We start from the raw sequence: 26,573 nt of genomic DNA on the forward strand, positions 1-26,573 counted from the left end.
CGCTCTGCTACCATTCCACCCCACAGGTAGCAATAGGGCAAAGATCGAAAGTCTTACACCCACCTACACACACCACTTAACATTCCGGACGTCTCCCTACGTCCCAGGTCGAGAAGTCGTACTTCAGGGTCAACCCATGTGCTGGCTCAAGGAAGTCACGCTTCAAGGTCGAGCCAGTATGCTGCACCCAAAGGTACAACATCCCGGGTCAAGGAAGTCATGCTTCCAGGTTGACCCATGTACCTGGCAAAGAAGTCTCACTTCAAGGTTGCCCCAGTATCTACATTTTTTGTGAAAATATGTGAAATCGACGTGGCACAAAAAAAGTGCCTGTTCTTGCCCAGAAATAGTTCACACGTGCAACCCCCACATCTCCGAGGCCACCCGTGTACGTACAAAATGGCGGCCGTATGCTCAACCCGCGTCCCCACGGCTTCCCGCGCGCGCCCAAAATGGCGGCCCAGCGAATGAACATCGCTGTGGTTTTCTGCGCGTAGGCCTCGATGTAGGCCCCGACGTAGGCCTCGAAGTAGGCCTAGGCATCGACGTAGACCTCGATGTAGGCCTCGACGTAGGCCCCGACGTAGGCCTCGAAGTAGGCCTAGGCCTCGACGTAGGCCTCGAAGTAGGCCTCGACGTAGGCCTCGAAGTAGGCCCCGACGTAGGGCTCGAAGTAGGCCTAGGCCTCGACGTAGGCCCCGACGTAGGCCTCGACGTAGGCCTCAAAGTAGGCCTGGGCTGGGGGGGTGGTAGCCAGGCTGACTACCACACTAACTAACTATGACATTAACTACCACATTAACTACGACATTAACTACCACATTAACTACAACAATAACCACAACACTAACTACCACACTAACCACAACAACCACACTGACAATCACCGCACTACCACACCAACCACCACACTACTACATTAACTCCCACACTAACTCCCACACTAACTACCACACCAACCACAACACCACCACACTAACTACCACACTAACACCACACTAACTACCACACTAACTACCACACTAACGAATACACTAACACACACTAACTACTACACTAACTACCACACTAACAAGCAGCACTCTTCTCTACTCTCGCCAGCCACACAGCGCCCGCTCTGTAACACCCCTGCACCCGCCAATCTCAATTTAAATTTAAATCTCAATTTCTCAATCTCAATTTAAACACACACACAGCTCACTCACACACACAGCACACGCAGCTCATTCTCACTCATTCTCACGCACAGCTCACACTCACAAGCTCACTCACACGCCGCTCACTCACACGCCGCCATCTTACACAGATCTAGTAATTATAGTAGCATTTACCGACTATAGTAGTGTAGGGGTTATTACGGGGAGAAGGGCGGTCAGAAAACACAAGGGTGTCTGCACCCACACACGGGTGTCTACATCCACGTCCACATCCGTTAACCCTAGTGGGCCATGGGGGCGCTGTGATCCCCCATAACTCCACCCCTCGGAGGGGATTCCTATTAAAGATGGGGAGCCAGAGAGCTCGGGGCCAGTGTGGAAGAAGCTTACCAGTGAAGTCTGAAGACTGGCAGAATAGGCCCTGGGACTCCCCTGTCTCGCTGCCCTTGTCAGGGCCGAGCAGGGCAAGCCAGTGGCGCGGCCCCAAGAGCTTCTGGACATCTGCTCTTGTAAGAGCAAGGCCGGGTTAGCTGGGTGCCGGGATCCGTGCTTTACCAGGGCCGGATCAGATAGCCTCCCATAGCACTATTAGAGGAGGACTGGGAATAGGACAGGGGAAATAGTGCTAGGGGTGTTTTCCCATCTAGTACGGGTGAAGGGGCCGTTACCCCTTCAAGTATTGTTACTGCCCTTGAGTTGAATAAAAGAGTGTGCCTCGACTCCCTCGTCAGTCTCCCTGGAACTCACTACAATAGTAAATGCACATTTCAAAGGGGGGGGGGGGGAAGAAGACATTAATGGGGGCAACAGGCAAGGCGCAAAGCACCAAAATGCCTTCCAAATGAGCTAAAACGTGTTTTCTTAGCCCGTGCTGCAAAATTTATTGTGTAGTCTGGCTCGTTTCCCCATGCACGCTGTCCAGGATTATCATCAGCCTGTGCTTTTGCAACAGTAACGGTGCAGTCTCCGGCTTGTCTTGATTCAGGCTGCTCTGCAGTTTACTCAGCCCGTGCTGCCAAACTGCCTTCATCGTTTGGTTGCTGTTGAGAGCCGCAGTTCCTCCGTTTGTTTTGCACGCCACAATGCTGCCACACTATGTTTATTTGGGAGGTTGTTTTTATTGGCATTTTTTCTCATAAACAAAATGGCCACCAAGTCTTTAGCGCCACATAACCTCCCGTCAACACTAAGCAACCGGTTTGCATTGCTCGAGGCAACCACGCATGTGCAGATGCGCGTTGTGGCTCAGTTATCATTAAGATCAGCGTACATTTTGGTTTCATTTAACAACTTTATATTGGACCAAGGATACAAACAAATAGCGAGTGTTCTTTCGGGGGCTTAGTTTGTTGGCTTTGTGTACCTTGTTGAAATGTTAACCCAAGTGTTTAAAGCATTATAAGGAAGTCAGACAAAATGACGTTCATATGCAAAGAGGGAGTGCTTATATGGGTGCCAGACATAAATATTACAAATGTTATCAGTTCAGGACAAAGTAATTTTAAACTACGTTTCAGGCTATAAGGCAAGTGGTTCGTGTATTTTCTAATTTTAACAGGTAAGACTTAAAAGGAACATTCAAATCACCCCCAAAAAATAGAGCACTGGTTCATGCGTCATATATCAGTTATGCAGGATGGAGCAAATCCAGGAGAAATGGTTTTTACAGGCGGTCCGTCCTTCAGTGCGAGAGCGTTCAGGACAAGCGCCATTCAGGCTTACTTTCCAGGTAGAATGGAGGCCATGTTCAGGGAGGGGGGGGGGGTCAATGATTTCCAGGCCGTGTTTGATGCAAACGGTCTTCCTAACAGCCGAGTTTTCCAGGCACATGGTTTCACCCAGTTCCCAGAGTTCAGGCAGTTGGCCATGTCCAAGGAGTGAACCACTGAGGAACCGAGTCGAGGCAGAGTTTTTCCAGGAATCACCCCAATGCAGCTAGAGACAGACGCGTCGTCACTGCATCATAACCCAGGGGTCTGAAGCACCAAGCCACTCGTGCACAAGGCCACAAAGAATGTCTAGTCAAGCCTCCATAGCGTTGTGGGGTGTGTGTCTCTTTTCCAGGGGAAGAGCACTTTTGACGATGTGGACATATGCTTTGTAATGCCACAACCCAACCTTTAAGCTAGTTAACGTTCAGTATTCCGTTTCTCTCCCTTGCCCCTCATCATGGATGTACCTTTGAAATAGTTTGCTATTGTGTGATGGAAATGTTCCTGGAACATGTACACGTTTGCATGTTTTAGGGGTAAAAGATTAATTAAATACAATCTGGAATCAGATTCTTTAAGCATGGCAAGGTGCTCTTGTTTGAAGCCAATGGCCTAAACCTTGGTACACGTTGCTGCTATCGAGGGACTTGCCTTGGGGAAGAAACGTGGCCAAATGCAGCACTAATACTTCCTACATAGTGCACACAATCCTCGTAAAAAGGTCAAAACAGCAGTAGCGGATTTCAGAATTTTATTTTTGACAATGGTCAGCAAGACATGCAAGTGCCAGCAATCACAAGTAGTCATCAATAGCCACTCCCGTCAAGCGCCACAGCCCGGCTCCTGCGCCTCCTGATGGCAATGGCAGCAGACAGGAGAGCAATGACGGCTGTGGCAATGACGAGGAGAAAGGACAGAGTCCCAGCCGAGGCCCACGATGAGGAGGGCGCCTCCAGCCACAGCAGAGCAGCGTCGTTAACAGGCGCTTCTTCAAAGAGCACGGGGCCCTGCAGCGACACCACGTGCTTTCCTACCACGCTGGAAGCGTCAGAGATGGCGTTGCGCTCTGGAACAACAGAAATCGGTCGATGACCACTGGCCCATACGAAAGGACATCATATGCTGCAGGTCAAGTTCCCCAGTAAATCAAATGAGTAGGTAATTATGGCATGCCACGGATTGTCAAACCAGTCTGCAAAGGTCACAGCAAATGCACTCTAAATATAAACGATAACATAGCAACATTAAAGCCCCTTCGTCCTCTGCGAGGCTTTTCTGGGTAAACAAGCACAAGATATTCAATAGGTCGCGGTGGTGCTCACGGTAGCGCCTGGTCTGTCCACACTGCCGATTGCACTCGGTGAGGAAGTTGGGGCTGGCACTGTCGCACACCACAATAGAGCAGTGCAGGTAAACCTGTGGCAGACAGAATGCATCGTTCCGGTAAGTAAAGTTTCCCCATGTTTTTAGGTAGTCCTTTTGCCTTCCCCAGTTGTACACCGTAAACGTCATCCCTCCATGGTGACCTGGTTTTTAATGGATGGAAAGAATCGGGCACTCACGAGGTCACGGGTGGTGCTGCGGTCAGAGTTCATGAAGGCGAAGGCCTGGAGTGCCAGACGCTTGTAGTGAGAAGGCAGTGGCAGGTCCGCCACACCAGGGAAGGACACACTGCAACAAGGAGACTGCACGGGGCAGCTGCACAGGAAAAGGTGCCGTTTTACCCTCAATTCAAAGCAGATTGAATGCACGCATCTTTATTGAAATCTGCACGCAAGGATGAAGGTCAGCTTTAGTCAAGACATGCTCACGACTAGCAAGGCAGCCCAAATGCCAATATGCAGTGCATCTGTGCAATGCAACCATCATTGCATGTAGTCGGGCCTTGTACAAACCACCAGCTCTGGGAGGCAGAGGGTGGCTGTGTTAACATCCAGAAACCAAGGAGCGGTGGCTATCGACATTTGGGGATGGCACTGCAATCTTGCTTAGACGCCAGTACTTGATAGTCACCATTCCACGAACCGTTGTCATTGCATGGGGACGTAATTAGCACAACTCTGCTTACGTGGGAGAAGAAAAAGAGACAACCAATGCCTCAAACCAGGTTGCCTCTGCAGGCCCTGCTGTGGCAGTGAGAAAGCACTACCCCACCCAGCCTCACCCATCCACCACAAGCTTCCACTGCGTGGGGTCGGTGGCATCTGCCGTGGGCGTGGCCCAGCAGTCCTTCAGGAAGAGCACCAGCGTGGGGTCAGAGCGGTGCAGCAGTGACGCCTGCACGTAGAGCGGCGTTCCCAGAAGCGTCACCAGCGGGTACTGCCAGGGCTGGTACGGCGTGGTGTAGGAGTTGTCTGGCAGTGTGCAGACATGGTTCACAAGGAATGTGGATTAGTGGTGTAAAGGACATGTTTAGAGCACATTGGATAAGGCAAAGCACAAATCCCAAAACGTGCGCATTACTTTTGAATTGAACTATTGCACATCTCAACATGTTCCTGGCATAAACCGTGGTTTATATTTCATTTGTATTTTCAGAATATAATGCTGTGACCCTCACCTACATACGGTGTTATACAACGGCATCTCTAAATGTCTGTAGATGTTGTAAGGGGCACGTTTTCACACGGAGGGATGGGAATCGGGTGCTAACAGTTGGCCAAGTTCTAGTCCTATTTTTAGCCAATTGGTAACCAATGAAGCTATTGATAACAATTCGTTCAAGCAATTGTGACCTGACAAATGAGGCTAGGAAAGCCAGTCCAATTGCCCTGTAAGCAATGCCCTCAAGGATACCGTTTTGATTGATAGGGGCCATTGTCATTCCGTTCAATGTCGGCCCCACACCAACATGGTTTTAAGCTAATAACTGCTAGATCAAAACCTCAGCAGAAATTAGCATTTGAAGTTACACGTCGTTCTAGTTCCCTTATGGCCAATTATGAACAGTTGGCAGGTTTACAATACTGGTAGCACAGCCTAGCACGTCATCCGTTTGCAGTTCAAGTCCAGCAGCCATGCCGATTAATATTGCAGATGCATTCAAAAAGCGCATGCAGCCTGCATAAGGCGAAATTAAATCAGGGCTGAGCTGCTAGCTCCGCAAAGGATAAAATAAGCACGACTTACAGCTGGCTTCGAGGCAGAGCTAATACAGAGAATACCGACTCAAGCCTTCCCTGGGCAGAGCAACATCACAACCCGTGTTCCCTTGAAGTGCCATTTGTCCGCTCAGCTGCACAGGGTGTGGGAGGGCAGTACTCACCAGTGAAGACCTGGAGCAGCAGGGAGAGGGGCCCAGTGGCTGTGGCTGGAGGTGGCGGTGGCAGAGTGCTCACCTGCACTCCAAGCTGCAGGTCTCCACTTCCAAGGAAGCGGCATTGAAGAACCATCCTGGTAAACAAACACCACCCATCAAAAGGTCATGCACAACGTCCTCACGGCAGCAAGAGATTGCAGGAGCCACACACAGCAGACAGGGTGCTTTGCAGTCGTACCAGTCAAGGGACAACTTTGGTTAATACCGTGTATACATTAGCCATAAACCATATTCCTCCTACTTCAGGCGATGTTAAAAAGATCCTGTGACTAAGAAGTTGCCCTTGTGCGTTGAATGTCCCAATTAGAAAATTAAATCGTTGAATATGGAAGCAGATTGGTCATGGTTCTGCAGGGAAATGGTGCAAATATTTCCTGTTTCGGTGACAGTGGCCATCGATTGGGGTGGGTCTCCTCTGCAATCTCGTGCTTGACCCTCATGAGCACAGCACGTGCAGAGGGGTGGTGGCAGTGCTTACTTGTACGTGGACGACTTGGTGATGGCGACGTTTCCATCGACGCAGAGCTCTCGCTCGGAGACCAACATTAACTCGTACACGAGCTCCTGTCCACTCCACTGGTCACAACAAAAAGTAGTTTACACAACGATACTTCCATTGCGTGATCAAGCAGAAGACTAATAACTGGTACTGTCAAAGAGTCCAAATTAGATATTAGGATCCTCCTAAATTCTGCTTTGACACGCAATCAGTGACCAAGCTGTTCTTTATCAACTTGTGCATGATTGTACTCGGGTAGTTGTACATCGTGAAGGGTCCGATGTAGCACTTCAACAAGGCCAAACAACAACCATCAGGATGGCGGCAGGGCAAAGCAGAGTCCAGGAGCCCATTACCTGTACAGTGGCACCACACGCTGCCATGGGTATGTCAAAGACTGCAAGGTCTGCAGACACCAGCACGGGGCTGCACTGCGCACTGCTACTGCCAGTCAGATGCACGGTGCTCAGGTCCAGCGGTGGAGACGTTAGGTTCCGAGACACAGGCACCACAAAGCGCCCATCTGTGGTGCACACTGGGTGGAGCATGGTGGGAGGGTAATGGAGAGTTCGGTGAATCACGAAAGATGCCCTATGTAGCCCGTGGTGATGCAACAAGTTCAGAGAACCAGCACAGCAGGATGCTGCTGTGCAAACATTGAACCTCGCAGTAAGAGCCTAGTTTAGGTAGTAAATTATGGAATCTCTGTTTTGAGTCAGCTACGTACCAGCTTCACTGTAGAAGCAGCGGCGTTGAGTGGGGTCGAAGCAGCAGCCACCCTGTGCACAGACGTCCGCGCTCGGGACACTCTGCACAGAGTTGCATGGGAAGTTCCTGCTCTGACCAGAGCACGTGGCGATCTCTAAAAAACAGGTGCACAACAGGTCATCGTACAAAACGACACGTACTTAAATACAAGTCATCGTTTGAGCCACGTGTCAAGTATGTGAATGAATGTTGGCACATGACAAAATCACCCGGGCAACACACCCAATCTCAGAAGCGGAGCAGGGTTGAGTGTACAAGCAAAGATGGGCAAACAGTGCTCACTGGCTGTAAAAGGCTATGGCAGTGCAGCACAATTTGTTGCATTGCAGGTCAGTGCTACTCAACCTTTGCCAACAAGGAGCGGCGTTGTAAAGCATGGTCAAATTAACCCTCAAGACCCAGGGCCGCACCAACCAGCAGTGCATTAGGAAAACGCGTTTATAATGGTGCAATTATTGCAATCAGCCATTGGGGGGGGAAGTGCATCGGAAAAGGAGTCAAGCTGCAAGTTTGTCCAGTAAAAGCCAAGGGCATGAAACGCATTTGCATGAAATGCAAAAGCACCAGGAGAGATGATCTGGGTCGATACAAAAAGGCAGCCGTTGACCCAGCAGACCCATTCTAGAGCACCAAGTCAGAGGTAGTGCAGTCTGTGGGTCCGATTAGCAGTCAAGTCAATGGCACTAACCTCCAGCCCTCGCAGATCTAAGGTTCTCAGGGCAGTCGATGGTGAAAGCCCAGACGAGCCCATTCAGCCCCTGCCGCATCTCCTGCAGCTCCACCTGGATCTTCCTCCTGCCGTCCTGGGGAAATCAGCAGGCCTCAAAATCGGACTCGGGGGACAGTGCTCCAGGAAGGCTCAAATACAAATCAGATTTCGTGCATTCTTAAGGTTTGGGTGAGGTCAGGTTAATGACAAGTAAAACTGTCAATAGGAAACACGCCACCACCTGCCACCCAAATTATGACAGGCAGACCCCGCACGTGGGGGTTGCATTCCTTTGTCCGAAATCACTTTCCCAGGTTAACCCTTGTTATTGTACAAATGGATGCTGCGCTGCGCTCTACGTGTAATACATTTTCCATATTGACCTTGCCACAAAACTTCCATTACTCTTCCCACAAAACAACCGTACTCACAAATTCTCACCCTTTACACGGGCATCACGATCCCTGGGCAGATAGTCCATTGTGTCAACTACACATTTATATTGGTTTCCACTTTCATGTCTTGTGCAAGTAACCTCAAGTAGTGCACATCTTTCTGGCACAAAGCTCGTATGTTGGTTAGGTCTGCCAAAAGTTAAATTTTCTTGTTGTAGATAATACATGTGCAATATTTTTCTTACATCTACGTTAGTGCCTTACAAGCCAGCTTGGATAGAGACTCTGCAGCAATACATAGTGCTGCTTATTCTAAACCAAGCAAACTGCTCCGATTTCCATCTTTGCATTGAATAGTACTGCGAAAGCTGCATCCATTGGCAGGCGTGAAATACATTAACTGAACGCTTGTTTTGCAGTGTTTTTGTGTGAGGGAAACAGTTAACTGTTCACACATTGCCTCTATTAAGGTGACCACTTGGGTGACATGCACGTCTAGATGGCAAATCCTTTACCGTCAAGCACAGGAAGAACGATTATGCTAGAGATAAGACTGAGGAGACTGAGAATAAAGAAACAAGCAATGCAAGGCGAGGCAAGGACATGGGCAAGAAAGGATACTTAGGAATGGCTGGAAGAGTAATGTAGCAACATGGCATAGAGTGAACAAGAGCACAAATGCAAAGCGCAAACAAAAAGGTAAACTGATGAAAAAACAAGGATGGCAAGATCTTGATAACAAGACATATGGAATGAGCACTGCATCGATTGTACAGGGATACCAGTCGAGAGAGCTGCTGTATAAACTAGAAACAAAGTCGATACCAGCGAGGGATGATCAAATTAATTACATTTTGTAGGAATAAATAGAAAAAAGCAATAAAAACTAATTCCAGGTTGGACGGCATGAGCTAAAAAAAAAATATTGGAAGAGACTTTAAAAAATAAATGTACAAGCCAAGCAAACGTGGAGGGGAAAATACCAGAGTAGACAAAATTCAATTCGATTCTGGCCAGACAACATCGGTGGCACGTGATGGTCGATTGGTTATGGATTGCAAAACATCAATTTCGCTACTGCCACAGCAGTCCCAGCGGGTACTAGGATCGACGCAAGTCAACGGTCTCCTCGTGTTCACCTCCACGCGCACGTGGCAGGCATCACCAGCAGCAGTGAAGTGGAGCGCAGCACCGTCCCTCGCGATGGAGAAGCCGCACTCCTCCTGCACAGACTCCACATCCACGGCCTCATTCCGCACCGCTGGAGACAAAGAACAAAGTTAGAAAAATATGCATCTGGATTGCGCACCACAAGTTCATGTGGGTAGCGTGACTGCAAGAGAACAACAAAGTATGGTGTCAGCGTCAACGCGAATAGGAAGTCTCCACAGTACCAGGAACGTCTCCAGGACACAGGATACTCAATACTCTGCTGGAGTTACGGTACTCCCAAACATGCACAACGACCTGCGTGTCAGATTTAGCGACAAGAGCGCCCAAGTCGACAACGGAGGACTTCCGGTGGGAAATTACGTACGTTGCAAGTAGAGAACCAGAGTCTGACAGGCGTCACCAGGTTCAGTTTATAACAGAAGGTACCACCTTGCATGAAATGTTCCAATGAAAGGAAGGGCCTATTGCGTAGGCATTGATAAGGTATTCAACTGTTTAGTAAACACATGTACCATTGGAACCTTGTTTGCCAGTAGCAAAATATGATAATTGGGTCTAAGGAAAGCCGTCTCGGGTTTGGACCAATCAATTTCAAGGACAGTGCATACATTATCAGAGTTATGTTTTTGTTTGCATTCCGACTGCAGGTTAAATGGTCAATGCAAACATAACTCCTTGTAAAAAAAAAGTGTCAGTTTTGGTGCCAGATAAAAGGGTAAAAAACGAATTGTCAAAAACACACGCATTTATCCTATGGAAAAATAAGGGTTGATTATTGTCGTCTGCTGTATTAGACTAGTTGAAATGAACCCAATACAATATCATGCTTTGAACCAAAGATTCTTAAATTTCCCATCGTTCATAATAATTACATTTCACAATGGAGAGTGAACCAAAAAACCTAAAAAGCGACACTGAATAGGAAAAACTGCAGAGGTCAGAACGCATCGAAAACGAAGCAGTTGGGACCAAAACAAGTGGCCAGAGAATCTCAGCCCTGAATCAAGTTGCTAGGATCCTTGAGAAGCTTGATATATTCAATCATGCAATGGATCAATATGGTTAATTATGTCATCACGATTGAAGTGAAAGCTCGTGGACTCACTCCGTACAAAGACACGGTAATCACTGTCAGAGGAGCTGCGCCATCCCACAGAGAAACCCAGAGTGGAGGACAGGCATTGCTTCAGTAGACCTGGGGGAGGCAGTTCAGAAGTTGAGACGTCAACATCAACTACACCTTAGGGAGCAATTAAAAACACAGCCCGTGCCGGTTGCTGGGTGGGCGCACATCAGTCACTTACCTTTTCTGTGCACACAAGTCTGTAAGGTGTTGCAGTGTTCTAATTTGGCGCAAATTAAAAAAGGCACGTGCACGACTCGACAGTATGAACCTCATACCAGGGATCGTCAACCTGCAGCTTCGAAGCCACAGGTTGAAACATGATATTTTGGTTGTAGACCCCTGCATTAGATTCTTGAAATTGTAGTGGAAAGTTGCCAAGGTAGAGCCTGATAAATGCAAATTATCAACGCGAGTGTACAGTTCGTTGTTACTACAATGGAAAGGAACAAGGCCATGATGATTTTGCCACGTGAGTGTTACGTATAGTCATGTGCTGTCCAAGTTGTACAACTCACTATTTTAAGTACAGTTTCAAGAGCCGTACCAATCAGTCAAAAGCCGTATTTTTCGAAAGGGTTATTATTGTAAAAAGAAACGTGCAAGGGAGTTAATGTCCCTCCCTGAACGCCCCCTTTTCCATGCGCTGGAGGATTATTAATTATCCCCATGCCGGCCCCGTACCCAGCAGCGATCATGTCGCGTCACGTGACTGCTGCAGCGCACATTACAGGCACCCCCACTTCGTCCAGGCAGCGCTCTTGTGGGCAACTCATGTCGCCGGTAACGGTTTTCCAGTTCACCGAGAGACGCCGCCCTTCTAGTCTTGCGCACGGCGGTGTCTGTACACACGAGGTGGTATTGAGCGAATGCGCGATGTGGTTTTGTGGCGGCAGTAGCGCCCCCTACCACTCGGCTCCCCCAGCGTCCGCGGTCCCAGCGACTGGCGAAGCCTCGCGAGGACGGAGCCCAGGCAGAGGAAGCTGTTGGGAGCACGAGACACGTGATCGCCAAGACCAGAGGACGCAGGGAAAGAGGAGAGGCAAACACACCCGCCGCGCCCCCCCGCCCCCCAAAAATAAAATAATATTAAGTGGCCAGTAGCGATTTTAGGGAGCACCTATTCAAGGCCAGCACGGTGCACGATGGAGTTCGTGTGAACAGCGCCACGCAATGCCACCTTTGGAACCCTTACCACCCACAAATGGTGTAAGCGAGACATTTCAGGACCGCACTTCCACATTTTTATCTCAATGCATTTCTCCATGCAGTTCAGTTACCCAGAGCGATATGGATACGCTCGCTCTTACAAACGTACAAATGACTTCATTATCCAGAGATGTTGAGTAACATCCCTGAAAACCACTCAGCACGCTCCTCCACCTCCTCACCTGGTCAGGAGCAGTAGAAGAACTCGCATGGTCGCCATCGTAAAACAAATCGGCTGCGTCGCCTCCTTTAGGCCACGGCCCCCTTTTATATGGAGAGCCCTCAGCGATCCCGATCCAGATTGGATCAGATCCACCCACGCATTGTCTCATCAGCGAGATTGTATCAGAGCAGAGCCACTCACTGATTGTCTCATCAGTAGAGTTTGCTTGATCTCGGCATACGTGCATGGATTGGAGCAGCACCGCAATCACGCGGCACGTACGCAGGAGGATTTAATTGGCTCATTACTGAAACTGAATGAGGCCGGGCGCAGATAAAAGCCTCGAGTCGGGACAGTAGCTGCGTTGGTTCTGCTGGTGCCGTGCTAAGTCTCGGTTTTTGTTGTCCTTGCGATGGAGACCACGAGGGCTTTGTTTGCGGTCTTGGGGTTGTTATGTCTTGCCTCTGGTGAGTGCAGTTTGGTCGAAAGATGCCTTTATGAGCTTGTAGTTTTGTTGTTCAATGCAACTACCGTGTTGACTGATGTGAACGCCATAATATACCCGCACTGACCATGGGTTTGGTAGTGTGGCGTGGTGGTTAATTCATTGTTCTATATACCTGAACACTAATTTGCGTCCCGGTAATGTTAACATCGGCGACAAGTGTGTAGACCTGGGCTTTGCCCTAAATCGGCCCGTTCTGATCTGTATGGTCAAACTGACGACCGCAATGTGCGAGACTTGATCCAGTAGTGGATTGCCAAAACTCATTCTTAACCTGTCGTAACGCGTGTATAAATTTATTGAGGTGCTACTGGGGAATTCGAACCCTAGTATTAGTAGCTCCGTGTGCATGATTGTGACTCGCGCCTCAGACTTTGCATGGCTTCACTGACCACCTGTGTCACTTTGGGTAACTCTCGCGTCTCGTCCCGTGCGTAACCGCCAGTTGCAGTGGCCACCACGGTGAGTGTGGTGTGTGACGAGGCGACGCTCACGCTGACCGTGAGCAGGGACCTGTTCGGCACGGGTCACCTGGCCCAGGCGAGTGACCTGTCCCTGGGAGTGCCAGCCTGCCCCGTCACTGGGAGCGACGCCCTTGCTGGGACGGTGACGTTCCTCTACGCACTAGAAAGCTGTGGCAGCAGCCTCCAGGTAACTGGCTACTAATGCTGCTGTAACATAATCTGCGCAATCCAACTGCTTTCTTTTTTCACCGAGTTTAGATGCAGAACTAAAATTCAGCATTCTAGTCGAGCCAAACTTCTTCATTAACAGTGGGGTGTATCACTTTGAAGTCCCCTTGGTATTTGTAGATCGGTTATTGCATTATTATGCTAAGGTTTGTTCTGGATGACCAGTCGTGCATTAGAGCGTTTTTATTCTTACATAATAGATTGGGAATCTGCATCTGCCATGGTTTGTGTGGGTGTGGTTTTTATGGTGGACATGCGCTAGGTGAATTATTTAAACCATGGAACTGCTGCATTGGGTCTTCCACCAAGGTGTTTGAGCATGTTTTTTTTACTTCCACTAGTATTGCAATGGGTAAAAAAAACCCACGTCTTCCCCTCTCCTTAGATGAGTGCAGAGCTGCTTTCTTACGAGAACTACCTCTACTACCGCCCCACGTCCAACACGGGCATTATCCGCACAAACTACGTCGCCGTGCCGGTCGTTTGCCGCTATCCCAGGCGAGTTCACCAGCAGTCTCTTGTTGACATTTTCTTAATTTTGAAGTCCAGCTAAACTGCTTGCAATTCTACCACTGTCTTTAAAAATAACGTGCCGTTTCGTGTGATTTAGCTTTGCGAGGCCTGAATTGCAATAAAGCCAAAATAACAGCGAGTTAATCCACCGATGAAAGGTCTCCCTGTGCTGTCTGTCGTGGGGGTTTTTGGTGCCAACTATACGGATGGGTTCACATCAAGCTCCTGTATGGCGTGGCCTGCCTCAAACATCCTGCCTTGCAAGTGTCCACGCCTGAAGTGGTGCATGCCTTGCATACTGTGGACCCCGGGGTCCTTAATTATTCTCCATTGCATAGCATTCATTGCACCAAGTCTCTTATTTGGTCCTCGTCGGATATAAGTCTTGCACGTTGCGATGTTAAATATACTCTGAAAATATGGTTATGTATATCTTCGCTTGTCTACTCCTTGTAAGATGATGTTAACAGCATTGCAATAAGAATCTGGTCACAATTAGTGCTGTTGAGCATCGCCCACCTCTGCTCGTTTGTCGAGAATGTGTGCCTGATCTCCTCCTCACTGCAGGAAGGGGAACGTGTCCAGCAATGCCATCAAACCCACATGGATTCCCTTCAGCAGCGCCAAGGTTATGCAGCAGCAGCTGAGCTTCACGCTGAGGCTCATGACCGGTCAGTGGTGGTGTGAGGACGTTGATTGCCTATTATGCACATGGCTACTACCAGGATGGCAGTTTAGACTATAAACCAGTGGCGGCTCCTGCAAAATCTCTCGGGGGGGGGGGGGGGCAAATGTTTGGATGATTGAAAAGGATAAGGTCCACCCATGCAATGGATAAATTAACAGCTTAAGCATATAAAGGCAACTTCACTACTTTAATATTAATGAAAAATATAGTGACTCTTACAATACATATCCTTGTTTGTTTCTATACTCACTATTATTACACTGCTTAGATCACATTACTCGCTTAATACACTGCTTACTTATACTGAAATTTTGCTCTTCTCTCTTTCAAAGTAGCAAAGTGATCAATTACACTCTCATTGAAAGCAGGCATGTTCCTGACTAGTTCCCTCTCCATGGAAAGCATAGCCAGTGCATTCAGACGTTCCTGTCCCATTACATTTCTCAGGAATGTCTTGATTCTCATTAAGGTTGAGAAACGCCTCTCAGCTTCAGCAGTTGTCATGGGAGTGGTAATGCGGATGTTCAACAGAGCAACATTCTCTGAAAAAGTATCCTGGAGGTTGTACTTCAGCAAAACCTGGTATAGCGCTCGTGCACCACAGCAGCCCTTGAATTCTGGATTCTCATAAATGACAGACAGTTCAGTCTTCAGCGTTGCCTTATTTAACATAGGGTATGCTCTGACAGTGATGTTCAGAGCCTCCACAGGGAATGTATGGCCATGCTGTTGAAACATTGTTCCTTGTAGCAGCGTGGCACTTACAAGGTGGTCGGTAAAGGAGAACCTTTCTTTGGTGTGGACCAAGATTGTGTCGCAGACCTGACAAAATAAATACATTTATTTTAGTTATAAAATAAATTATTTATTATAATATAAATATTGAGATACAAGGTTTCCATCCCGACAGCAACAATGTATCGGGCAGAATCCATATTTTATATCTCCATATTTTTTCAAAAATTACCCTTTACATATGTCAATGTGTTTTACAAATATTTAACCAATGAAAAGCATTAAAAGAGCTTGGAAATTATTTTGGGGAAAAAACTGGTTTTCTTTCGTTTCCTGAAAAGTAACAGTTTTGGACATACAAGGCTTCCGTCCGACAGCAATGATTTGTGTGTGTGTTATTACGTTAATTAACATTTTACCAAAATTCAAGCTCAAATGGAGTTTGATAAGGGTTTTTTACCAGTAAATTAAAGATTCCACTAGGTGGCGACAAATAATATTGTTGACTGAAACGTGCTTGCGTATGATGACGTTAGTGCGAGCCCTCCCGGAAGCCATAGAGAATGCATTGCAGCGCCTGCCGTTCGAAAAAAACACATCTTTGAATGTAAGTCTATGGGAACACTCTGGGCGATTCTCAGCCAGAGTGAAATCGCCCAAAAAGAGGCGGTACTCCACAGAACGTGACATGACACTGATTGGACTATATCCAGAGGCTCAGTAACGGCGAGCATAACTCTGTGGTTGAATGAGATTGTTAATGTGATTGAAAAAGTCCCTTTCACACTTTGGTGCATCGCCAAAATGAAGAAACCGCCCTTCTATAAACCCTTCAATATGTTTGCTTGGTATTGAAAAATAGGCCAGATATATGCCCGAGGTCCCTAAACTATATCCGAGTTTTAAGACTAGGTTTTCCCCTGTTTGGCAACATGTGTTAAGATGTTAAAACACCAAACTGAAACCTTTTTTACAAGGAATCATGTCTGCATTAACCACAATCCTTGGTCAGAATGCAAACAAATACTCTGATAATATATGCATTGTCCTTGAAACTGGTCCACACCAGACGGCTTTCTTTCGAGTTTTTTTTTGCATTCCGACCACCAATATTGTGCTTAATGCACAAGATTCCTTGCAAAAGGTTTCGGTTTGGTGTTTAAACATCTTAACACCTTTTGCCAGAAAAAAGATAAACCAATTCTCATATTTTGGTACTGGTGAAGGAGGTCCCATGATTTATCTGGGATTCTTCCACAAGCAGTGGCGTGAGCACGCACTTTCCTGGCTATGCTTTTAGTCTGCACTCGGCCTTGGCAATTGTGTTTTTTGAAGTTGTCTAATTGGTTTCTTTTTTATGAAGACGACTGGAGTGTGGCGCGACCTTCCACCGTATACCAGCTGGGCCAGACTCTGCATGTCGAGGCAAGCGTGCAGACACTGAACCACGTTCCACTCAGGATCTTCGTGGTCAGCTGCTTTGCAACCCCGGTTCCGGACAGGAACTCTCCACTCAGCTACCAAATAATTTCTAACTCTGGGTGAGATTTCCCTCTCCTAATCTCACCTGATGAATGTGTATGCTCCTTGTGAAGGTGCCATTCCACTGCTTGAGTATATAACATCCTGACGTTGAAATGCCGCTGAATCTTGCTCTGATGTATATAGTTAATGCTTTTTATCACGTGGTGTCTGTCGGTACACCACTGATGAGAGATGTGGTCAATGTGCGTTATTGGTGACTGCTTTGGTTTGCGGGTGGGAGGAGCCCCTTAAGAGGTGGGCTCGGTGCAGTATTACACTTCTGCTGGTCTGCCCTATTTAAAGCCACGTGTCATACGTCTACGGTGTCTGTGCAGGTGTCTTGTGGATGGCAAAGTCTCGTATGATGCTCACCTTACTTCTGGCTTCCTGCTCCGGCAAAGTGACAACGTCCTTCGCTTCTTAATAGATTCCTTCCGCTTCCTTACGACGTTGACCAACAATGGCGATCAGGTGATCTACTGTCATGCAGGCCTCGACAGAAACCATCTTTAGCCAGGTGGTAGGCAGTGTGGCTGAGTAAGAACCCATCTTCCTCTTCTCGGTCCAGGTTTTCGTCTTCTGCCAGCTGATGGTTGCAGATGTTGCTACATTTCCAACGGCTGTCAATAAAGCTTGCACCTACAGCCCCTCGGCTGCATACAGGTTGGTCTGCTTCCTTGTATTGCTCAGCAATTAGTTTTTCAGTGTCTTCCATCCAATAGCTCAATCCATGCCTTGCATGCATGTGTGCTTGACCAAGATCCCCCGAGACCTGACATCGGTTTCTCGCTGCAACTGGTATTACAACATTTCCTGTGCAGTCCCACGGGTCTGCTCTTGTTTAGATGTATTCGGGTGGTTATTGGTCATAGCCTCCTGCACTGGTCTTGCGTTTAGCAACAAGTGTAGAAGCCTGCATACGACGTCCGTAATTCGTATGAGCCTGGTAGCCAGAGTTCAAATCTCACTCGTGGCTAAATTCAGGAGCATCAACTGAGCCGCGCCTTCGTATATGTTTGTGCAATGCAGGTGGGTCTCTGCTGATGGCTCCGACTCGGTATGCAGCTGCTGCGAGTCCACGTGCCCCAGTGGAAGAAGGCGCAGGGATGTGGCAGCAGTGACTGGTGAGTACATCCGTCGTAATCGGACATTTAGTCTTATACAGGAGACCCTGGACTATCAAGGGAGTAAAGTTCTTGGAAAGTGTCCAAAGCCAAACTGCGACATTCACTATGTAAGCCTTTCCTAAATAATGGTGTTAGGTGGCAATCAAAAGTGGGAGGCATCACGATTGAAATGTACTGTAATGTGCCAAGTAAACTTAACAGAAATATTTGCGTTTTAAAGCTTGTGACTGCAGGGATTCATATTCTTGGTTATTTCAGTAAAGTCGCGTAGAAGGGAAACAATACAAATAACACTAATTCGCATGACGTTTCGATTGCAACACAAGGAATCGTCATCAGGTGTGTATGGGCTTAAGCCTGGGCATTCGCCACATTGCAAATGTGGTACTCTCACTCAGGACCGTCGTATGCGGTGGAAGATGTGATGCTGGGCCCCATCGTGATTGCCAAGCCCTTCTCAGATGGTGCTGAGCCAAGCAGCCCTGCAAAACGGCAGCAGCCACGGGTTTCTACATCTGCATCCAAAGGTAATCCTGCCAGATTATTTCATGGTACATTTTTTCCAGTCTCGGGGTTAAAAGCTATTACTCATACTTCGATACTGGCAAAAAGGTCCCATGATGTATCTGCTCGCCCAGGGATATAAATGCTCTGATACATGTGTAGTGGTGATACGCGCTGGGGTAGCGATCGGGTGCCAGCGGGTAGTGATTGGCTGTGTGTGTGGTGACGCGCGCTGACGGTGAAGGATCAGGGGTCGGCGCGGGGTCGTGGGTTATGTGGTGCTGATTGGCTGTGTGCCGGTGACGCGCTGGAGAGGGAGTGATCGGGTGGCAGCGCGGCGTGATTGGTTGGGGAGTGGAAACACGCGCTGGGGGAAAACGGATCGTAGAGATAGCGCGTCGTGATTGGTTCACTAAGGAGCGATGCTCACGTCGAGGTCCGCATCCGCTCCGTCTCCCGTGAGGAGGGACTATATAAGGTGATGCACACAGGCGTAAGGGGAGTGTAACCAGCGAAAACTGAAGACGGAGAGGAAGAGATAGGGCCCTGCGGTACCCAGTCCCGCTGTCCTGTAGGGACCGGGACTTTGTAACCCAGAGGCGGAGTGTAGGGTGAGCATGCAGTGTGAGCATGCAGAGTGTGTAGCCAGAGGCATAGGGTCTGCACGAGACGAGTGATGTGTGTGTGTGTAGCCAGAGGCATAGAGTCTACACGAGCTAAGTGAAGAGTGTAGCCAGAGGCAGAGAGTCTACACGAGCTAAGTGAAGTGTGCAGTCAGAAGAATAGAGACCACACGTTGTATCGTGACAAGTCAAGATTTAATAAAAAGTGTGTTACCCGTCAAGGAGTTTCCTGCCGTCATTTCCAATACTTCACATGGATTGTCTTTGTACTGTTTGCCTTTTTGGCGCTTTCTGGTTTGTCTCGGACTAGGCCATAAACAAGGTTGTCTCTGGTGTAGACCAATCCATTTCAAAAACGATACCTATATAAAAGGAGCATGTTCACCAAAAGTACGTGTCGTTAATGCAGACTTGATTCCTTGTAAAAGATATCAATTTGGTATGAATTATATGAACACCTGTTTTATTGCCTGAAAGACTAAAACCTGTTTGCATACCATCTGATTCAATTAAGGCTTAACCAGGACCTCCATGAGGCAATGACGCTCTCAGGTTGACCTTGGATTGGCCGTCTGTAATACTTGATCTCTATACGGAACTTTCTGCAATTTGGGGCGGAAGCAATTTGTTTTTCTAACTCCATCTTCTTCCCTTATGAAAGGGCCTATGACATCCAACTACAACCCCCTTCCCCCAATAACTAGTTGAAAAGGTACAAAACACGGATATTACAGCAATGCCCTAAAGGTATGCCGAAGATGTATTGCTATGCTCCTCCTTAAATGTCCTTTGGTCGTCGATGAAAATATGTTTTAAGATGGCAAACTGTTTAACAGACCTAATGATATTTGTGATCGTTTTTAAAAATATATTATGTGTGACATGCTAAATTAAACTCATCCACCAGTGTTATATTGCAAGCCTTGGTGAGTGATATTTGAACAGCACACCTTGACCAAATACTTGGATAGATCAAATGCTCTCACAACCTCCGCATGTGGAAACCCTAGCTATACGGCTCCGCGATTACCCACAAGCCCTTTCTCTCAATTGTTGTTCTACAGGTGCTGCTCCCGTCCTTGGTCTGGGAGTGGCTGCGCTGGTGATGGCTGTCGCAGCAAGTGCCACGGTGGCTATGTTTGTTTCGAAGAGGCGTCGCACGACTCCTTCAAAGTGATTGGAAACGCGTTTCTGATCTTTTGTTGCTTTGCTTAACCGATGAAAATAAAATTCTGGCGCATTACTTTTCTGGTCTTGTGGGGTCTTTGCTTGGTGTTGTGAGCACTGTGTAACCACCATCGCCCAGTTAATGAGGGCGAGTATGGAAACGATTAGGTGGTCTCCAATTCATACGTTGCAGGACTAGTGGGATGTACCTAATATAGGCAAATGTGTTTTAAACATTCCCAATTTGTCCTAACTGGCAGTCATTCTTTGTCATGTACAATGGAGCAGTTGAACAATTTCAGCTGACAAATGCATTCCTATGCCTCTTTAATCTGCCATGAAAAATGGCCCCAGAAGTTTTTAACTGGGGCAGTAATTGGCCATTGTTGGTACATTACAAAGACGGGTAAAGTGCAACAACCGTGCAAAACAATAGGATCATTTAATATTGTATTTAAGCTGGTTGGAGTTTTACATGTGGAAATTGTTTCCAGAGTGCCCACAGCCTTAAATCAAAATATTTATTCATCCTAGGGACGTGAGCTGTGAGCTCTGAAGCTCTGTCCATTGGATGCATGTCAAAGTTACACCAACCAACTATGGGAGTGCATAGTATCTCCAAGGTACCTAAATTGCACTATACAAAGTATCTGGGTGGAGAGGGGCTGGTCACCCTGTGGTACCCTTATAAAACTCAACGTTTAACCTACTCGCGCCGGCTTGTGCCCGCCCTCAGTCGGCCATATTTGTGGAATACGCCACGCTGCTGTTGACCCTGGCCATTGACCGAGCAACCCAACGTTCCTACCAGCTCCCTCCGCAGGAATGTGGTGTCTAATTTACAACATCAAGGTTCCAACACGGTGCTGCAAAGGCTTTGTTACATGCTCTTTGAATTGTTAGATGCAGTGATTGTTAACCTGAGGTGCGCTCGCCCTCTGGGTTTGCAAGATTCCCCTTTCTGGGTGTGAGACATGCCAGTTTTTTAGGAAGTAAATTTTCCAACTAATTATTCACAGGCGTGTAAGTACAACTACTTTGTTTAATTATTAACATTATACGTGTTTTGAACGATTGAGAACCACAGGGGTGCAAGGCTGCAGTAAGGGTTAAACAATGGTTAGGTTTCTTGATTAGAATGGGGTTAATTCGTAATTTGCAGATTTACCAATGAGTATTGTGGCTGAATGTGACCTAATTTCTCTTGCATCAAGTGACTCGAAAAAAGTAATTGCCTGGCTTTTTTTTTTACCAAACGAGGGCCTGATGGAGCACAGCTCGCCGTAACCGTATCGTGTCCTGGAGAACAGTTTTAACGCAACTGGACCATGTGTTGTGAGTTCAATTAGACGTAGACGACGTAGTCGGAGGCACACTTATTTAGTATAACTTTATACTCAGCACAGGCCAATGTATACAACACTTGAAGGGGTAGTGGCCCCTTCACCCGTCTAACAGGGAGACCCCACTAACACTAGCCCGGTTAGCCTACTCCCAGGTCCTCCACTCGAGAGCTAGGGGAGGCAAACTGATCCAGCTCTGGCCAAGCTAGGATCACGGCACCCTTAGCCACCAGACCGCGTCTTACAAGAGCATCGGCTCTGGGCTCTCGGGGCCACGCCACTGGCTTGCCCTGGTCGGTCCTTGGAAGGACAGCGATCCAGGGGAGTCCCAGGGCCTTTCTAGCCGGTCTTCACTCTTCACTGGTTAAGCTGAATACTGAACCCCGAGCCCACTGGCTCACCGCCTTATATAGCAACACCCCCCCGAGGGGTGGGGCCGTGAGGGATCACAGCGCCGTTACAGCCCCCCAGGGCTAACCGATGCGGACGTGAATGTAGGCATCCTTCCGCGTGCGGGTGTAACCACCCCTTGTGTGTGTGTTCGCCCTCCCGCAACACCCCTACATCACCCCCCCCCCCCCCCCCCCGTACAGCCCGCAGCCGTCCCGGCTGCAACAAAATTCAACAATAAAGATTAATTCCCCCAAACCCGTGTGTGCCTCGCATTAATAACAACAATAACAAGAGCAACAACAACACTAACGACAGTAACAACAACAATGCCGAGAAAAAAAACGATGTACCCCCAATAAATACCCCATTCCGTAAGAAACCAACATATGTACAATTACAAGTTTCCCCACCCCGAACGGATTTCCCCCCCCCCCCCCCGCGACCCCAGCAAGGGCTGCACAAGAGGCCGACCTCACAACAGCCTGCACGTTTTGGCGCGCGTTCTTGCAGCGGGACCGTCACAAGGGCCAACCCCGGCTGGCCCAGCGGTGGGTGTCAATAGTTCGGGTGTGAGAGCGTCCGGCTTCGCGGACGAGCGACCCCTGACCCCCCCCGGGAGGGGTTGGCAGTCGCGAGTGCGTCAGTCCCGGTGCACCTGGAAGCAGAAGAGTCAGTGGCAAATCAGGCGCATGCAGCGAAGTCGGACTCCGGAAGCCGGTGGACCCCTCACATGTTCGGCCATGTGTGTGTGGAGTAGGAATATGGGGCGCAACGAACGGTTTCAACCGCGAGGGGTGCACGAACCACCAACGCTTCCCCCACTGTATATGGACACATTGTGGCCGCAAGACCTGCACCACTTCCACGGGCCCCCTCCATGGCCACAACAGCTTCGACGAGGTTGCCAGCGGAACTTGGGGACAGTGCAACCATGCTTTGTCGCGCGGTTTCCACTGGAGCACATGGTCCCGGCCCAGCTTGAGCCTTTCATTCGCCTTCTGGCGGAGGTCTGAATTTTGGATGGCCGCCTCCCGCGCCTCTGTCAATTTAGAGATGTTGAACTTGACATGCACGGCCAATTTGGATTTAGCATGCGGCGCGGAGACCCGTAGCTGAGTCGCGACAGGCGGTTCAGCCACACGACCGTACATTAAGAAGAAGGGCAAAAATCCGGTCGCCGCATGAGGAGCCATCCTGTAGGCTGCCAAAACCCCCGGGATATGAAGGTCCCAGTCGGTCTGGAATTCAGACACCTGGTGAGACAGCATGGACGTGATAGTCCGATGCAGACGCTCCACCATCCCGTCAGTTTGCGGGTGATATGGGGAGGAACGAAATTTTTTCGTACCCAGCAGCTCGCACACCTCGTGGAGAAGTTTACCAGAGAAATATTTGCCTTGGTCGGTCAGCAGCCGCTCCGGACTACCCTTGTCGAGGACGTAGCCCTGGACAAAGGCCTCCGCGATGGCTGCTGCCGACTGGTTGGCGAGGGGCCAGGCCATAGGCCATCGCGTAAAATATTCCATACCAACCAATAGGTATTTATGTCCCCTAGGTGTAGCGGGGAATGGACCCAAAATATCAAGCGTGACGAGTTCGTTAACCCGGGTAACCTTAATAGACTGCAGCGGTGGGTTGGACCCCCTTGCTGGTGGCTTCCGTTGCGCGCACTGAGTACAGGACCCTAAGAGATCATCTACGTCCCTTGCCATGCCCGGCCAAGAAAAATCCAGCTGGAGCATGGCAAGGGTTTTTTGAGTCCCCAGGTGCAGGAGTCGCTCGTGAGCAGCCCACACCACCCTACCCCTCAGTGTGGAAGGCACCACCAGCCGGTGGCGGCAGGATCTCCCATCCCAATGCATCAGGAGACCCTGGAACAACCCCCATGAGTCGACATTCGCCGTGCCCCGAACAGATCCCCCGATGCGACGGCGCAACGCGATGAGGGAGGTGTCCTCCATTTGGAGGCGCCCCCACTCCGCAACAGACAATCCCAGCAAGGAATCCCTCCCTTCTTGCTCAATAGGACCCACAATTGAAGGCGCATCAGCGGTGGCCGCAAGGACCGAATTAGAGATTTCATTCGGAGGTCTGCAACGCCCCGAACCCAGGAGGCAAGCGCAATCGGAAGTGGGCGGCAAACGCGACAGAGCGTCTGCGTTCGTGTGGCGAACGCCCTTACGATATGTAGTCTCGAAATCGAAATCTTGGAGAATCTCCAACCATCGGGACAATTGTCCCGATGGCTGTTGAACCCGCAAGGCGTACTGTAACGCCGCATGATCTGTGCGGACGGTAAAATGGCGTCCGTACAGATATGGGCGATATTGCTGAATGAAGTAAACGATTGCCAATAGTTCCCGACGGGTGACACAGTACCTTTGCTCTGCCGGAGACAAAACTCGACTGCCATATTCCACAACATGCTCTACGCCCCCAACAACCTGGGAAAGCACGCCACCAATGCCCGTGTTGCTTGCGTCCGTATCGAGCAAGAAGGGTTTCGAAAAGTCGGGATAACTTAATGGCGGGGACCCCACTAGGGCGTGCCGGAGGGAGCGAAAAGCAGCCTCCTCCTGGCCCCAATGAAACTTGACCCCCTTTGATGTCAAGGCATGTAAGGGCTTTGCGATCATCGCAAAATCTGTGACAAACCGCCAGTAATACGACGCGAATCCAATGAAACTCCTGACCTCCCCCACCGAGGTGGGAGTCGGCCAGGAGCTGACACATTGAGTTTTGGCGGGATCTGTGGAAATACCTGACCGTCCGACAATGTGGCCCAAATACCGCACCGATTCGCGGAGCAAATGACATTTTTGCGGCTTGAATTTCAAATTAGCAGCACGCATCTTGAGAAAAACAGCTCGCAACCTCTGGAGGTGTTCGTCGAATGTTTTACTAAAGACGATGATATCGTCTAGGTAAATCAGACAAGTATCCCATTGCAAGCCAGCAAGAACCAATTCCATTAAGCGCTGGAAAGTTGCCGGCGCTGAGTGGAGCCCCATCGGCAAATGGTTAAATTAGAATAGGCCGTGCGGCGTTCGGAAAGCCGTTTTTGGTTTATAATCATCATCTAGAGGGAGCTGCCAGAACCCTGACAGTAAATCCAACGTGGAGAAGAATCGCGCCCCTGCCAGGGCGTCAAGCGATTTATCCATCCGATGGAGCGGCTATGCATCGGCCACCGAGATCTTGTTTAGCCGACGAAAATCGACACAGAAGCGCAAAGAACCATCATGTTTTTTAACTAACACGATGGGTGCAACCCAAGAGCTGGTAGAAGGGGATATAATGTCCGCAGCTAGCATGTCATCTACAGCCGATTTGACATGATCCTTTTCGGCGGGACTCAACCGAAAAGGATTTTGGCGGATTGGCGCGCTGTCACCCATGTCAATATGGTGTCGCAGCAGTTTAGTACAGCCAATATCATATTTGTGTTGACTAAAAACATCGGAAAAATCGCGCAGAAGGGTTCGTAGTTTTTCACGCTGTGAGTCAGACAGGTCCGATGATCCCGCACAAAGCGCATCCAGCCACCCCTCATCACAGTCCAAATGCGGTTGCGACGGAGGAGCAGTGCTCACATGGCCAATGAGCGGTTCCTCACAAGGTACCGGCGTTGCGTACACAAGCACGGTCCCTTGAGAAACAACAGCCGTTCGCAACCCAACATTGAGGACCGCGATGAAGGGGTCCCCGTTCCCTTTAACAATGGTCTGGGCCGCTATCAATTCGGGTCCATTTACCCCGGCCCTACACGGTCCCAACAAAACACCCCGATCCGCAATCCCCTCAGCGAAGGGTCGACGCAACCGAAGAGGCACGAGCATCTGAGCTCCCGGTGGTACGCGTACCATTCGCGTAACGAGCACATGTACCGTCGCAAATGCCGTACGGACAGTAGTGGGGGAGAACAGGAACATCATACGTCGGCCCGAAGGGAGTTCGATGCAACCTTGGTCGATCAATATTCGAATTGGCATTTTGGCCAAAAAGTCCATCCCCAACAGGCACGGAACTGCCAGAGAGGAGGAGACCAACACCGGCCCTGACAATTTGATGTCCCCAATACAAATTTGCGCGCGTATCTGTCCAATAATGCCCAACGAGCCCGCGTTGGCAGCATAATACGGAACATCAACGGGGAGCAGAGGGCGGCTTTGAACGGGAAGAATGTTGTAAATTAAATCGGACACAATTGTCGCCGATGCTCCCGTATCAACCAAGACCCGTTCCTCCACCCCATCAATATGTCTCACAACGACCGACGACCCCGCCGATGCGGCAACAACGCGGTGGGCCAACTCAGACCACTGGCCCGGTTGGAACACCCTCCCCATCGTGGCACAGTTTGACGTAACGACAGCCGATTTCCGAAACCCGTTTGTTGCAGCGCGTGAGTGTGTCACAGGTGTGTGCGTAGGCCAAACATGTGGGTGCCACGACTTGCCGGAGTTCGCTGCAGAGCCTTGGGAAGAGGAGCGTCGTCCAGCTGAGGTGTTGCACCGCGTTGCCGAGGAGCC

General features: G+C 49.2%; 1 protein-coding gene and 1 pseudogene across 2 annotated transcripts; one reads left to right on the forward strand and one right to left on the reverse strand.

Annotated features, from left to right (window-relative positions):
- Window positions 1–3,606: 3,606 nt before the first annotated feature.
- Window positions 3,607–12,374, reverse strand: LOC144737613 (zona pellucida sperm-binding protein 4-like). The gene is made up of 13 exons (XM_078620377.1): window positions 12,247–12,374; window positions 11,765–11,838; window positions 10,838–10,927; window positions 9,699–9,820; window positions 8,144–8,258; window positions 7,415–7,549; window positions 7,044–7,222; window positions 6,667–6,764; window positions 6,135–6,262; window positions 5,034–5,223; window positions 4,432–4,567; window positions 4,192–4,285; window positions 3,607–3,935 (listed from the first exon to the last, which is right to left on the reverse strand). The coding sequence occupies exons 1-13, from the start codon at window positions 12,282–12,284 to the stop codon at window positions 3,676–3,678; spliced, it is 1,659 nt and encodes a 552-aa protein (XP_078476503.1). The 5' UTR covers window positions 12,285–12,374; the 3' UTR covers window positions 3,607–3,675.
- A 162-nt stretch (window positions 12,375–12,536) lies between these two features.
- Window positions 12,537–20,333, forward strand: LOC144737632 (zona pellucida sperm-binding protein 3-like; annotated as a pseudogene). The gene is made up of 10 exons (XR_013589041.1): window positions 12,537–12,694; window positions 13,178–13,383; window positions 13,810–13,926; window positions 14,509–14,608; window positions 16,724–16,901; window positions 17,220–17,355; window positions 17,453–17,547; window positions 17,914–18,008; window positions 18,410–18,538; window positions 20,203–20,333. The product of XR_013589041.1 is annotated as a zona pellucida sperm-binding protein 3-like (transcript).
- The last annotated feature ends 6,240 nt before the right edge of the window (window positions 20,334–26,573 follow it).

Source organism: Lampetra planeri, chromosome 72, assembly GCF_965212315.1.
Source record: "Lampetra planeri chromosome 72, kcLamPlan1.2.h2, whole genome shotgun sequence".
NCBI lineage: Eukaryota > Metazoa > Chordata > Hyperoartia > Petromyzontiformes > Petromyzontidae > Lampetra > Lampetra planeri.